Raw genomic sequence first — 16,280 nt, 5'->3', positions numbered from 1 at the left:
AGGCTTTCTGGACTAACTTCTCTTCTTCCCACCGTATTCTTCCTCCTTTTTGCATTGCCTTAGCGCTTGGGACTGAACCCCTTTAAGCATTTTCATGCTCATCCCACCCCCAGTCCCACAACATATAGGTGCATATCCTCCATATTCCCTGCTACTATCCCTGTCTGTAATTTATTTTAATGTCTGTTTCCTCCACTATGTCATAAGCTCCTTGAGGGCAGGAATCATGTCTGCCAACACTATTAGATGGTACTCTCCCAACCACTAAGTAAAATGCACCGCATACAGTTACTGCTCAAATACGATTGATTGAACGATCGATTGACAGTGTTTAATTTGTGCAAAGCAGCTTGATGGTAAGGTCCTTAACTCAGCCTGGGCCATTTAGCCATGACAATCTGGGCAAGCAGACTTGTTTAAAGGATCTGAACTTTGGCATTGAAATATGCAGCTGCCTAGTCGTACTCTCCCAAGTGCTTAGTACAGTGGTCTGCACATAGTAAGTGCTCAGTAAATACCATTGATTGATTGATTGACCCCGTGTTTGGAGAGGGATTGCCAGCTGGTCTGCTTTGAAAGGGGCCAAGGTGCAGTTCTGCCTTTCCTTGTTCTTTACGCAGTCTCTTTTGACCGGTTCTGTGTCCGTCATCAAAGTTAGATGAATGACAGCACTCCTAACGGCCGCAAGCAAATAGCATTATCTGTCAGTTTGGGGATGTTTTGAAGGCAACATATTTAGCATTCCACCAGGGTCGGGCCAGGGAAAAAGAAAATTCCTAAAGATTCAGCCAAGAAGAACAGTTGGGTTCTGTTCGCTTAGCTACTTGAAATGCAGACAGACTTGCTCAAGGAGAGCCAGCAAGGAGGAGTTGGGCTTTTTTGAACTCTGAAAAGAGCTGGCACATGCTGAGATTATTAAAATACTTTCCCTTGCAAAGCGCCGTAGCTCCTCCTGGAATGTCTGGCTGATAACAGCGATGATGCGAGCAGATGTATTTATAGTAACCTTTGTCTAGACAGGAAAAATGGTTATCAGGGTAGATGAGCATGTGTGTCCACATCTGGGCAGCTTTCTCTTCAGGTTTTATGAGTGCTTTCCACCTGCCACTGTAAGATGCATTGAATGGATCTGTTCTCCAAAGCTTGTTGCCGCTTCCTTTCTTATTTGCCTCCCGAGAAGTCTAAAACATTGGGCTTTTCTTGCACCCACTTCTCCGTGCCCCTCCTATTTAACTTAAGGGCTTCTAAGCAGTGTTTCCTTCCATTTTTTTTCCTGAAGCAGGAAAATATGGGCATCTTCTTGTTCTCTTGGCATGAATGGTGAGGTCACAGGATCCCAGCTGAGATCCAAACAGATTCCCTCTTTTCTCTTGGCATGAAACCTTGCTAGACTCTCCCAGAGATCGGAGATCTTCATTCAGACATAGGGAGGGGATAATGCTCATTGGAGGGGTGTGACATCAAGCAGCTGGCATTTGTGATCCTTTCTAAGTATTTGAAAGTGGTATTTATTGAGTGCTTTCTCTGTGCAGAGCACTGTAGCATGCACTTGGGAGAGCACAACAGAGTTAGTAAAATTGATCTCTGCCCTCAAGGAGAGCAATTGAAGTCACTTTTGTCCTTGATTCAGTTTCCCAGTCAATCCCAGCCTTTCAGTTGAGGGGAGTGAATTAGAGAAATAGTCTGTGGACAAACACTTTTTATTTGCATGTCTGCTCCTCTAATCTCCCAGCAAAAGCCAATCCTCCCCTTCAGTAGCAGATAGGATCTGTGGCTTTAGTGCTGGGCCAGGCATCTGCTCTCTGTCAATCCATCAATCAATCAACTGTATTTCTTGAGCACTGTACTAAGTACTTGGGAGAGTACAGTAAAACAGAGTTAGTAAAACACATTCTCTGCCGGCAATAAGCTTACAGTCTAGAGGGAGAGGCAGACATTAATATAAATGAATAAATTATAGACTAAGAGCTGAGGGAGGGGTGAATAAAGGATGCAAATCTAAATGCAAAGGTGACGCAGAAGGGAGAAGAGGAAATGAGACCTTAAGCAGAGAAGGCCTATTGGAGGAGATGCTTTTAATAAGGCTTTGAAGTTGGGGAGAGTGATCATCTGGATATGGAAGGGGAGGTTGTTCCAGGCCAAAAGCAGGACGTGGGCGAGAGGTCGGCGGCGAGATGGAGGTACAGCCCACTGACATGCTGTGAATTTGGACAAATCACTTAACTTCTCTGTGCCTCTGTTTCTCTTGATGAATCGGGGATACTTTCTGCCATAGAGCTCCCCGAGGGGCTGAGATGTTGAGTAAAGGAGTTGTTGAAGCACTTTGATCTCTTTGATGAAAGGAACTAGGTGAAGGTGAAGTAGCATTGTTATCATTGCCTTTATCCATCTCTGGACAGCTTTCCTGGGTTTAATTTTTGAACTGTCAGAGCAGTTCTTCTTTTGGTCAGAAGAAGACCCCACGATGTACAAGCTGTCATGCTTCTGCTGAATTTTCTGGAAGGTTGATTTCTTCCGTAAATGGCCAGAAAGAATCTGCATTAATGGCTCCACCATATGTCTGCTGTGTGACCTTGGACAAGTCATCTAATTTCTCTGGGTCTCAGTTACCTCATCTGTAAAATGGTGATGAAGAGTTTGAGCCCCATGTAGGACAGGGACTATGTCTAACCTGATTAACTCGTATCTATCACAGTGCTTATTTCTGGGCCTGGCACATAGTGAGCACTTAAATACCTTCAAAAGAAAAAATTCCCACTTTACGGATGAGGAAACTGAGGCACAGAAGTGAAGTAACTTGCCCAAGGTCACACAGCAGACAAGTGTGAGACCTGGGGTTCCTTCTCTTATCTGTAAATTAAATTTAATGTTTGTCTCCCCCGCTAGATTGTAGATTCCTGGAGGGCAGGGATCATATCTACTTATTCTGTTCTTCTCTTCCAAGCACTTTTTATAATGCACTGCACAGAGCAAGTGCTCAATAAATGCCACTGGTTGCCAGGAAAAGTTCAAATACCATTGAATGACTATGTAGATGAATTCAAGCCAAAGGCCTAAAAGAATTATTGCCACTGGAACGTAATTTTAATAAATATTGAACCAAGGCTTACAACACTAATACTCTACTCTTTCAGAATACTGATATCCATTCAAGTGAGAATCGTGGTAGTAATAGTGTTTATTGAGCGCCCACACTGTGTAATACACTGTGGTTAAACACTTGTGAAAGTACAACAGATGTATGAGATATGGTTCCTGCTGATCTCAAGGGCTTACCTCTGAGGGGTAATAAATATATTAACTCTACTATCAATCAATGGAACAATTGAGCAAACTAAGCACTGAAGTGCATAGAAGGGCTGGAAAAAAGTCTGTGGACTGGTTAAATTTTCATGAGTTGGGAAACATTTTAAATCTAGGTGAGCCTTGGTTTTGTTTTTTGGGTTTTTTTTTTTTTATGGCATTTGTTGTGCTTGCTAGGTGCCAGGCACTGTCCAAAGCACTAGGGTAGATACAAACTAATCAGGTTGGACACCTGATTAATCTGGGAGGCGGCATGGCGAAGTGGCACAGCAACGGTCTAGGAGCCGGAGGACCCGGGTTCGAGCCCAAGTTGTCACTAATTTGCCGTGTGATTGTGGGCGATTCACTTAACTTCTCTGTACTTCAGTTTCCTCATCTGTAAAATAGGAATAATAATACCTGCTTTTTCTTCCTAATTCACTGGGGTGTTGTGGGGGCTGAAATGAACTAATTAATGTGAGAAGGCTTTGGGAGTAAAAGCATTATAGAAAACCAAGGTATACCTTTCTAGACTCTAAAGTCTTCATGGGCAGGGAACGTGTCTACCAACTCTGTTATATCATACTCCTTCAAGCGCTTAGCACAGTGCTCTGCACACAGTAAGCGCTCAATAATTGCTGTTGATTGATTGATAGACACAGTCCATGTCCCACATGGGGTTCACACTCTTCATCTCCATTTTGCAGATGAGGTAACTGAGGCCCAGAGAAGTGCAGCGACTGGTCCCGGGTCACACAGCAGACAAGTGATGGAACTGGGATTAGAACCCAGATCCTTCCTATTCCCCAACCCGTGCTCTGTCCATTCAGCCACGCGGCCTCTCGTGGTTATGTGACGTGACTTTGCTTCCCTCCTCGGAGAGCTCTTTGCCTGGAAGATCTAAACTAGCTGGACCCTCATGGTCGACTTGGTCCTAACCTGCCCTCTGGAACTCTCTTGGCAACAGGAAGCCACATTCTGCGTGGTGCTGCGAGGGGCTCGGTTGGGCCAGTCGGTGCTGAGCGACGTGCTGCAGGCGGGCTGCGTCCCGGTCATCCTGGCGGACTCCTACATCCTGCCCTTCTCTGAAGTTTTGGACTGGAAGAGGTGAGTGTCTGCCTGCCCCATCTGCTCCACGTCCATCTCTATAAATGAAGAATTGAATCAGTAGGTGGTATTTACTGAAAGCTTACAGTGTGCAGAACACTGAACTAATCACTTGGGAGAGTACAGTATAACAGAGTTTGTAGACATGTTCCAGCCTACTAATAAATAGTCAATGTTTTCATTGAAGATTCATGTTTTATTAAGTTCTTGACTAGACAGTTTCAACTTCAAATTATTTTTCCTAATTAGCTTACTTTTTAAGCTACCCATTTAAAAATTTTTTATTAAAAAAATTAAATAGTTAAGTATTTGTTAAGTAGTTAAGGTATTTGTTAAGTAGTTACAATATGCCAGGCACTTTACCAAGCAAAGGGATGGATGCAAGCTAATCAGGCTGGACACAGTCCGTGTCCCCCATGGGGCTCACTGTCTCATTCCCCATTTTACAGATGAAGGAACTGAGGCCCAGAGAAGTGAAGCGACTTGCCAAGGTCACCCAGCAGACAAGTGGAGGAGTTGGGATTAGAACCCAGGACCTTTTGACTCCCAGGCCTGTGCTCTATCCACTAGGCCACCCTACTTCTCAAAGAACCACGCCGGTTCTCAAAGATGCCTGAGAGACTGGGCCAGGAGATCATAATGTTCGGTGGTTGTATAGAGGGTGAATGTCAAAGCTCCAGATGGGACAAGGAGTCGAACAGAGTTAGTATTGAGAAGAATGAAGAGGGGCAGGGGAAGGCCACCCCTATCTAGAAGAGATTGAGTTAGGTTGGCTGATGCCAATAACTTCTAACAGTGACTCATATTTTCCTTACAGGGACTGTAAGTGATTTGGCAAGGGGAATTACTATATCTGGGTAGTTCCCTTTATCAATATATCCCCATCACTGCTTCTGTTTTTTAAATGCTCAATCACACCTCCTGTTTCCCAGTTCCGCCCTAACAGCACATTTTCCCTATTCCGACTGTGTCCCGGATCACAGATGTAGGTTCAAGAGAAAGCCCTGCAGAAGGGTGAGCACCTTGACCTCTTCAGTCCTCTTTCATTAGAGGTCTTGATTTTTGCTCCCAAATCTGTGAAGTACAGGAGGAAATAACCTCCTACCACCCCTCACCCTTGACGAAGTCATGATGGACTGGTCCAGGTTGATTCCTCTAGACTGGGCTCATTATGGGCAGGGAATGTGTCTTCTAATTTTGTTGTATTGTACTCTCTTAAGCCCTTAATACAGTGCTCTGTACATAGTAAGCACTCAATAAATGCCACTGATTGATTACAGCCCGGCTCAGGGCCTTTTTTCTCTGAAGAATGCTTCTCTGTTTTTTTATTCTGTAATCCCACGCCAGCCCTCTCTCAGTATTTACTATGGGCCTTTTAAGATAAGCCATGGTGAAAGTCTGAGAGCTACCAAAGACATGACCAATGGGACCTACTCACAGTAGAACTAACCATGTATTTACATCCAGAATTGTGAAAACGAGCCATCCATTTTCAAACATAGGCCAACAGCCCTGATACTTCAGAACATTAACGTCGGCTCCTAAAAATAGGTTTATGAAGAAAACACCCTCACTCGTCTCTATCTCCCTTCTGGGCATTAAGTGCGTTTTGAAGGTTTTAGCTGTTGAAACTTAATTTGAGAGGCCTGTTTCGGTCTTGCAGTTATTTAGTTCTGACCTCACCTCTCCCCCCGCCCCCGTGCCCTTTTCCCTCCTTTCCCCTCTTACCTCCAGAGCATCTGTGGTTATTCCAGAAGAAAAAATGCCAGAGATGTACAGCATCTTGCAGAGCATTCCCCAGAGACAAATTGAGGAAATGCAGAGACAGGTAAGAGACCAAATGTAACAGCCTTTGCTGGACCTTTCTCATTATTCCAGTGCTGAGGCATAGTTATGCTTCTACCTCCAAGTGGTAAAGAGTGGGGAATTATTTACTCTGATTGCAATTTATCCTCCCTCTCTATCCAAGAAGTGGTTTACAAAAATGTTCAAATAAATGTACACTGTAGATAAACCGTGATCTGGGCCTGTTTCATGTATTTCCCTCAGAGTTTCCCACTCACCAGTAGAGTTTAAGTTCTTTGTGGGCAGGGAGTGCACGATTTCTTTGTGTCGTACGTTTGCTGGGAGGTTAGTACAGTGCATTGCATCCAGGGGGCACTCAATAAATGCTACTGCTTCTTCTAAAATGCTCAGTGTTCCCCCTAAGCCGTGCAGGCGCATGGCCATACCGGGAGCTTGCAGGTACGTTGCAGCCTCTCAGTTGTCAGAGAACATTGACGCTGGATTGACCTTAGTGCTTGTGGGATAGTCTTGCACTTCCAGGCCTGGGTCCTGCCCAAATACCACAAGGTCACATTCCCCGGAACTGCTGCAGTACCGGTAACACCCACTCCTAGAACCAACCAGTGGCATTTGCTGAGCGCTTACTGAGTGCAGAGCACAATAATAGTAATTGTGGTACTTGTTAAGCGCTTACTATGTGCCAAGCAGTGTAGTCAGCCCTGGGGTAGAGACAAGATAATCAGGTTCCAAATGGGGCTCACAGTCCAAGTAAGAGGGAGAACAGGTATTGAATCCCCATTTTGCAGAGGAGGGAACCGAGGCACAGAGAAGTCAAGTGACTTATCCAAGATCACACAGCAGGTATGTGTGAGGTGGAACCAGGATTAGAACCCAGATCCTCTGAGTCCCAGGCCCGTGGGCTTTCCATGAGGCCATGCTGCCTCTCACTCCACTAAGGGCTTGGGCGAGTGCAATATAACAGAGTTGGTAGACACATTCCTTGCCGGCAACGAGTTTTTAGTCTCGAAGTCCAGAAACTCCAGCTTTGGAAACCCCGACCTTCTCCGCCCTCCACATCACCTCCTGCATCCGAGGGTGAGAGTCAGTCTTCAGCGGAGGGATAGAAAAGTCATCAGAGGAAACATTGCTCCAGTCCCAATCAAACTGGGTTAGCAGGGATCCCAGCAAACAGATCACTCTGAATGGATGAAAACATCCTTTCAAGCAGCTAGAGTCATAGAAGGTGGCCAGTCTAGAAAACTAAGACCGTGGTAAACATCAGGGGATTGGTTTGGTTGTTTACTGTCTCTCAGTGGTATTTATTGAGCACCTCTTGTGTAGGGAAGCAGCGTGGCTCAGTGGAAAGAGCCCGGGCTTGGGAGTCAGAGGTCATAGGTTCGACTCTCCATCACCTTGCCCCTTCCTACCTCTCCTCCCTTCTCTCTTTCTATCGCCCACCCCGCACTCTCTGCTCCTCTGCCGCCCACCTCCTCACCGTCCCTCGGTCTCGCCTATCCCGCCGTCGACCCCCGGGCCACGTCCTCCCGCGGTCCTGGAACGCCCTCCCTCCTCACCTCCGCCAAACCGATTCTCTTCCCCTCTTCAAAACCCTACTTAAAAACCACCTCCTCCAAGAGGCCTTCCCAGACTGAGCTCCTCTTCCCCCTCTACTCCCTCTGCCATCCCCCCTTTACCTCTCCGCAGCTAAAGCCTCATTTTCCCCTTTTCCCTCTGCTCCTCCACCTCTCCCTTCCCATCCCCACAGCACTGTACTCGTCCGCTCAACTGTATATATTTTCGTTACCCTATTTATTTTGTTAATGAATTGTACATCGCCTTGATTCTATTTAGTTGCCATTGTTTTTATGAGATGTTCTTCCCCTTGACGCTGTTTAGTGCCATTGTTCTCGTCTGTCCGTCTCCCCCGATTAGACTGTAAGCCCGTCAAACGGCAGGGACTGTCTCTATCTGTTGCCGACTTGTTCATCCCAAGCGCTTAGTACAGTGCTCTGCACATAGTAAGCGCTCAATAAATACTATTGAATGAATGACTCCCGGCTCTGCCACTTGTCAGCTGTGTGACTGTGACTTCACTTCTCTGTGCCTCAGTTACCTCATCTGTAAAATGGGGATTAACTGTGAGCCTCACGTGGGACAACCTGATTACCCTGTAGCTACCCCAGCGCTTAGAACAGTGCTCGGCACATAGTAAGCGCTTAACAAATACCAACATTATTATTACATTATTACGAAGTACATTGGAAAAGTCTCAAGAAGCAAAACACATGTTCCCTGCTCACAAGCAGCTTACAATATAATGGGGAGGGGCAGAGATACAAAATTATTTACCAATAGTGGAGCAGAAGGAAGAACAAAGATAAAAGAGGTGGTAGGTTGAGGGTGCCTGATTGAAGTATCGGAAGTAGTAATAAATATACAAGTTCCTTGCAAGATTGTAAGCTCCTTTTGGTGAGGGACTGAATCTACCAACTCTAATGTAGTGTACTCTCTCAAGTGCTTCGGATAGTGCTCTGCACAGAGTGAGCGTTCAATAAATGTGACTGATTGACGGATACAGATATTTGTAAATGCCGAGGATGGATATAAATACTCAAGTGTTAAGGGTGAACCAAGTTATTACATAACTGGAGTTCAACCGAGCAAATTAACAGTCCCAGAGCATGAAATAAATCAATCTGTGCAGACAGGAGACCTGCTGAGGTCAAGTTAAAATTTTGACATAACAACTATATTGCATTTAGTAAAGTTTCTTGCCACTAAATACAATTTGTAGATTGGTGGATTTCACTCATGTTCTGCAAGGTTAATTTTAATTGTTTAAAGGATTCTTTAAGGTGCATGTTTTATCGTTTATCTACCAGTCATTCAGGAGATCAGCACTGACTTGGAGAACCGATTGTTGGTTTATGCATTCATTCATTGTCATATTTATTGAACGCTTACTATGTGCAGAGCACTGTACTAAGCTCTTGGAATGTACAATTCGGCAACAGATAGAGACAGTCCTTGCCAAACAACGGGCTCACAGTCTTTTTGGTCTGACTGCTATTTGTCATTGAGAATGAGACACAGTGATCTGAGCTAGAGGGACAATGGTCACTCTTGCTGGAATCATCTACTTAACCTGTTCTTTTCAACCACTGTTTCTTCTTCCTAATTCTAAGTGGAAAAAATTTTTTTAAATGGTATTTGTTAAGCACTTACTATGCATCAAGCACTGTCCTAAACACTGGGGTAGATACAAGTTTATCAGGTAGGGCACAGTTCCTGTCCATCATGGGGCTCACTTTCTAAGTTGGAGGGAAAAAGCAATAGATTCCCATTATGGCTGGATCACAGAATATACAGTGATTTTACTTTGTCCTACATGGAGAGGGAGCAGAGCAGACTCAATCCAGCACTGAGAGAGAATTATTCTCAATTCTTCCGTAATCGTGAACCAGGGCTGTGTTACTGCTGGAATCTTGTGTGCCCAGTGTCTGTCTCTCTAAGAGTAATAATAATAATTGTGTTATTTGTTAAGCGCTTATTAATGTGCCAAGCACTATTCTAAACCCTGGGGTTAATGCAAAGTTAACTGGGTTGGACACAGTCCCATATCCCAGTTTCTGGATTGTTGCTCTGACTGTGGGGCTAAAAGAAAGAATAATAGTAGTACTTGTTAAGCGCTTACTATGTGCCAAGCACTATTCTAACCACTGGGGTAGATACAAGTTAAGGAGGCTGTACACAGTCCTTGCCCCACATGGGACTCACAGTCTTAATTCACATTTTACAGATGAGGTGACTTAGACCCAGAGAAGTTAAGTGACTTGCCAGCAGACCAGTGGCGGGGCGGAATTAAAATCCAGATCTTCCGACCGTCAGGTCACTAGGTCATGCTGTTTCTCTAATCACAGCTGGGCAGCCTCACCCTCTCTAGTGTTGGGAAAAGCTTTGTGTTGTGGGATCTTTGCTCAGATTTCCCCTGTTATTCTAACATCCCACAACCAACACCTGCTCTAACATCACAGAACCTGGTAACCAAGACTGAGCAGGGTTCAGCTGAGCGTGAGGCTCCCTCACCTTTCTCCCTGCTAACGGTCACGGTGGAACCCCCGCATTGATTTTACGGGAAGGCCAGTACAATGCAACTTTTCATTCAGTCATATTTACTGAGCGCTTACTGTGTGCAGAACACTGTACTAAGCTCTCGGGAGAGTACGATACAACAGTAAACCAGACACATTCCCTGCCCACAACGAGCGTACAGTCTAGAGCAACTTTGCTCTTGATCCCTGGGATCAACTGTTCCATCCTGGATATGCCAACTTGGGTTTAAAGCAAAAAAAGTAGAGTAAATAGAGGACCTAGTGGCTACTTGGAAGGTAGAAGTCCCTTGTATAGATAGAAATATCCACCAGAGGTCTCCATTTCCTTGAGGGACTGACTGCTTTTTCCGGAATCCTTCTCAAATCTCCCACTGTGAGGTAGGCGGGAATGGACGGGCTTCCACATCAATACCAAGAAATCCTGGAATGATGCTTAAAAGCTTTGTGGAGGAGTTGGGTCGGGGAGAGAGGCTTGAGGAGGGAAGCTCCTCTAATCTGCTTCTACCCACCAATTGCCTAAATGGCCCTGAATGGCTCCCAGCTTGCTCCGCACAAGTAGGGAAGCCACTTGGAGCCAGATGTGGCTCCTCGAGGAGCCAGGAGAGGCTGCCGGGTTCATCGGCCGACCCAGTGGGGTTTTCTGTGAATGCCAACCTGAGCCTTGGGGTGTGGTTAAACCTAGCCAGAAGATTCATGTGCTATTCTGATTGCCTCTTTCTGCCTTCAGCTGCATATCAACTCCCCAGAGATCCACTTGGTTTCACTGAGGTAACTTATCAGAGCTCCTTATAACAGCTGGCTGAAAGTAAGGCAAGCTCAAAGGACTTATTGAGGGATTTGATTTTCCCTCTAAACAGTACTACGGCACTGGAATTAGGTTCCCCAAGGAACCCTAGGATCTTGGAGGAAATTAGTGGATGATAGGAAAGGTCTCGATCAAACACTTACAAGCTGCTCAATGACAAGAAACCTAACAATTCTTTCATGCACATCCTCAGTGCTTTTTGCTGTGATAAACCCAGGGAATACTTGTGACGGAGTTAAGGCTGATTGTGACTCAATGAATGAATGAACTTGAACTTCCTTCTTTGGGGAAACAGTTCTTGGTTTTTATTGTTCCTTGGTAATGGGAGCCATCAAGGTAGGGAGACTCTGTAAAGAAAGGGAATGGTTCTATCTGCAGAATGGTGAGGAAAATCAGCCATGGAATTTGATATAATATAGGGTTTGCCAGCAATCATGCTCTGAGCAAATAAGAATATAAATGAAAATGGAAAGAATAATATTGAGCATCGATCATCTCCTCCACCAGATCTCTGATGCTCAGTGTCAGCAGATGCATCTTACAAAAGTGTGGGAAGGATTGGTGAGCAATTCTGTACACCTATCAGTTATGTTTGAGTCCGACTCTAGAATTGGGTAAAAGATGACACGGGTGTCTCTGTAGTAATGCCGTCACCTCACCCGTGGTCTTGTCTCTGCCCTCTCGTCTTTGTCTTTATTTTCCCATACTTGATTGGGAAACTTGCAACTTAAGGGACTGGGGGAAAGGAAGATCCTGAATGTTTCTGTCACCTCGTCGTCTTTATTTTCCCATACTTGATTGGGAAACTTGCATTATGACTTAAGGGACTGGGAGAAAGGAAGATCCTGAATGTTTCTGCCACCTCAAAGGCTCACAGTCAACCGAGCACAAAGAGGAGTTCAAAGGCAAGGCCAGCCTCTGGCTTCCACCTCCTAGGGTGGCTGAGGTGAGAGGTCACTGCTACAGGAGCCACTGACCAATAAAAGTATGTTTAGAAACCCCATTCTGCAGATAAATTGGGGATCCATTTACACCTTCCTCTGCTACACACACAAACATTTCTTAGTATGTGGTCCGGTGTCTTATGACATCTCCCTCAGCTCTGGCTAGCTGTTGCCTGGCTTTCTGTACCATGCTGTGGCTTTAGGGAGGCTTGAGGGAATAGACAATCGATGTGATTTGGAGGAGTGCATTTGATTACGTCTCTGCTTGTCCCACAGGGGAAATATGGGGTTGATGGATTATGGCAGGGTCCATCTCAGCAGATTACGGATTCAAACGGAGACTGGAAAATTTTAGAGCCTCCCAAGTTCTACACCATCCCTACATCCAGACCAGGATGACTTCTGGTCTTGTCTGTTCCTGTCCCCAGGAAAACTGACTGACTTTCCTTTGTTTCCAGAGCCATGACAGAGAAAGTCTTTTCCTTATTAACATGGCAAGTGAAATTTCTGTGGCTCCTGTGACTTGAACTGGCAGGGACTGGTTTGGCTTGACAGCTTCTGGTTCATTGCTCTGATTGTGGGGCTGAAAGAAAGAATAATAATTAGAGTAGTACTTGTTAAGCCCTTACGATGTGCCAAGCCCTGTTCTAACCACTGGGGTAGATACAAGTTAAGGAGGCTGGACACAGTCCTTGCCCCACATGGGGCTCACAGTCTTAATTCGCATTTTCCAGATAAGGTAATTCTGGCCCAGAGAATGAAGTACCTTGCCCAAGGTCACACAGCAGACATGTAGCGGAACCGGGATTGGAACCCAGATTCTTCTGACCCCCCAGGCCCGTGCTCTATCCACCAAGCCTTGCTGTCCTTACCAGGCCTTGAATATGGGATTCAGGAAGCGGGAAAAAAGGGTCCTTGGGAGGGCTCAGTGTCAAGTTCATACCCTTCTCTGTTTGAATGCCTTCCATGAATTGGAAGGAGTTGAGATAAGCTGCAAAAACCGATAAAGGTAAATAGAAAGGTGTCCTAATTGCCTTCTCGAGACTTATGTACTCACAGTCACCCATAGTACCTAGGTACATATTTAAGTATTCTACTATTTAAGCTCTTATTTATTTACCAATGCATCTTTCCATTCTCTTTTTCTTCCCAACAGGAATTTATTCTGTGTCGGTTTCTCCCACTGTAGACTGTAAAGCTCACTGAGAGCAGGGATCATAGGTTTAATTGCTAGTGTACTCTCCCAAGTGCTTGGTATAGTAGGTGCACAATAAGTAGAACTGATTGAAACAGAAGGGATGTACAATTACGATTGATTGGTTTCTTAGGTATGGTAATTATGGTATTTGTTAAGCACTTACTATGTGCCAGGAACTGTACTTAGCACTGGATAATGTGGAAAGGTAGATAATTGTTTTTCTAACTCCGACAGCATTCAGTATACCGTTACCTGCTTCGTGTACATGGTGGCTCACGTTGGAAGATGGCTGGTAGGGAGATCGGCTGCATTGTATGGCCACAGATCTGAGACTTTCAGTCTCTGAACCTTGAACAGCAGCAGACATCACTGTGCCCTCACTGTTTTGGCACATCTTTGTAGAATACGATGCTCTGAGTAGCTCTGGTAAGGGCTGCCAGAGTCTCTTCCACTTCCTTGGGAAAGCCAGGGGAAAAGCCACAGATAAGCACTCAGGGGAGAACATACCACACATCTCACTCCTGAACCCTCATGTTTCTCTGAGACTCCATCTCTCTGATTTTTAGAAAGCATCTCAGGTTTTTCTTCCCCTTCCGGTTCTGGCGTCCTTGACCTCAGAACAGTCCTGAATCCAAGCTGGCTAGTCACAGAGGTGACATAAGAGAGCGAGGGGCCACCATGAGGCGTCATTTATCAATTGTGTAGACTTCTGAGGCATTCAGGAGGCATTCGTAAAGAAATAGTCTCACGGGGACAAGAGTGCAGGCCGAAGTCACGTAGTTGGGTGAGTAGGCAGCAACGAGATAAATGAGCCAAATGCAAGATAATACTTCTGAGGAATTATCATCCAAACTACAAGTATACAACAATGATCCCTGAATGCTGGTAACTCAGGAAAGAAATCTTGGAGCTACTGTCATCTCTTTCCTCATATCATTAGATGTGCAGTAGTAGCCCAAAACACCCCAAAACACCAGACATCTTCAGGAAAGGTGGTAGAAATAAAACATAGAGCCTTATTCAGCAGCCCATAAAATGATGTCTGTACTTGGGATGCCACACACCACTCTAGTTGTTTCTTTTTGGAAAGGACAAAGGGAATGTGTCTACAAACTCTGTTGCATTGTACTCTCCCAAGTGCTTAATACAGTGCTCTGAACACAGTAAGTGCTCAGTAAATACCATAGATTGAGGAAAACAGGACTGGAAACGTTAAATGAAAGAGCAACCGAAATGTTCAGAGAAATAGAGCAGATTTCTTCTGGAGGAGAGCAGTCTGCAAAAATTGAGTCTTTAGCATGGAAAATTGAAAGCCAAAAACAGGAAATGATTGGGAATTTTTATGTTATGAACAGTGTGGGCAAGATGACATAAAATATCTGTTCACCAAATCCTATAAGATCAGGATGAGGTTGGTTACTGTAACTGTGTTCCCAGTAGAAAGAACAGACAAATGAAAAAGGCAGAAATATTTTTCTCCACGATTCCCCAAAGCCTTTCCAAAGGCAAATGTTTTTCCGCTCCTCAGAGAGGTGAGGAAAATTAGGACTCAGGTAAGGCCACAGTATTTGGGACAGAGAGGGAGCTGCCTTGTTCTAGGTGTCTAACGTCTGTGCTCTAACCACTTAGGTATGTGGCTTAGGCTCAGTATCTGTCAACCTCCTGATAGATTTGTAAGCTCTGGAATAATTTTCTAGGAAAAGTGGTTGCTTGAGGCATTTAAAACTGGACAAAGCACAGAAAATAGGCTTTAAAGAATGTGGGTGGAGAATTTTGGAAAAGTGATTCACTTCAAATTTCTAAAGTTAGCAGATGCAAATTATGTCTCTTGTTTCTATACCTCCCTCTTTCGGTTCAGCCTCCTTTATGAAATTGGCTTATCCAGGGCATGGGCTCATGATTTAAAAGCAAAAAATAGTAACAAATATATCTCCTTGCCCACCATGCCATATCCAACTTTGATTCAAGTGGTAAATGGTACCGACTCTCATCCTTCCTCTCCTTTTACCCCTACAATTAACAACCAAGAAAAGTATATCAGAGATTGTGTGCGCATCCGTTGTTCTAGTGTGAATTTAAGGGCTTTTCTTCCTTCCCTTTTATTTTTCTAGAATTGTGTCAACAATATAGAAGACAAACACAAACCAGAGTCTATACACTTAGAGTTTGTGCTGCCCATGAAACAACAGACATTCTTGGCAGAATTTGCACTTTGCAGCCAATGAGGGAGCAGGGAATTTGAAATATTTATAATTTATGTTTTTAACATTTCTCAGCAACTCAGTTGTATCATGTGTGCGCATATGTGTGCGTGTCTGTATACACACACACACACACACACACGCGCGCTTGCTCTCCTCAGTTCAGAAATCCAGATTATAAAGCAGATTGGATGCAGCGTGTGTTGTTTACATCAAGGAAGTCTAAAATGGTCTCCTTTAAAATAAGGCTCTTACAGGAGAGTATTTTTGTACATTTAAACTTTTTTTTAAAGTTTGGTATTAAGAACCATGCTGGAAAGGACTTTTTGCCAAGTATCTGATGGGAAGCCAAGAAAAGCATTTTAATAGAACTGTCTCAAATTTACAGCGCACCAGGGCCTGTAAATAAATTTTCTTGTCTTTTAGCTTTGAGCTGATTTGAAAGCATTTTGTACGGGCTCAGAGATTTAAGTCCTCACGGTGCAGATGGAGAGAACATACGGTCACTTTCCCCGGCAGTCGCGGCGTTCCGTGTCTGCGGACAAATGCAGCCAGAGTGATGCGTAGGCTGGCCTTGCACAATACCAGTTTTATGTGGTGAGGCATCTCTTCCAGCAAGCATCCAAATGAGTTCCAGAACCTAAGAACATAAGGCAGCAGGGTCTAGAAATTCCAGAAAGCAGCAGCACAGAGGACACTCTCTCACATAGGCTCATATTGAGAGCAGCAAAACACATTCTCTTTGTAGGGAGAGGAGTGGAGGAGACCCAAGTAGTGTGTCCTGCTGGAAAGAACGTGGTCCTGGGAGTTGGGGGACCTGGGTTCTAATCCCGGCTCTGGCAGTTG

At 44.7% G+C, this 16,280-nt stretch overlaps 1 protein-coding gene across 2 annotated transcripts in view; it reads left to right on the top strand.

Annotated features, from left to right (window-relative positions):
* Positions 1 to 16,280, top strand: part of EXT2 (exostosin glycosyltransferase 2) — a 137,678-nt gene that overhangs the window by 25,743 nt on the left and 95,655 nt on the right. For both annotated transcript variants that reach the window (XM_029060301.2, XM_029060300.1), the window contains exons 6-7: positions 4,250 to 4,389; positions 6,124 to 6,217. In XM_029060301.2, coding sequence (XP_028916134.1) covers positions 4,250 to 4,389; positions 6,124 to 6,217 — 234 coding nt within the window. The remainder of the gene's footprint in view (positions 1 to 4,249; positions 4,390 to 6,123; positions 6,218 to 16,280) is intronic.

The sequence above is a fragment of the Ornithorhynchus anatinus genome, chromosome 3 (assembly GCF_004115215.2).
Source record: "Ornithorhynchus anatinus isolate Pmale09 chromosome 3, mOrnAna1.pri.v4, whole genome shotgun sequence".
In the NCBI taxonomy this organism is placed as follows: Eukaryota; Metazoa; Chordata; class Mammalia; order Monotremata; family Ornithorhynchidae; genus Ornithorhynchus; species Ornithorhynchus anatinus.
Note: the sequence above shows the minus strand (reverse complement) of the source record. Positions and strands in the feature narration are given on the sequence as shown.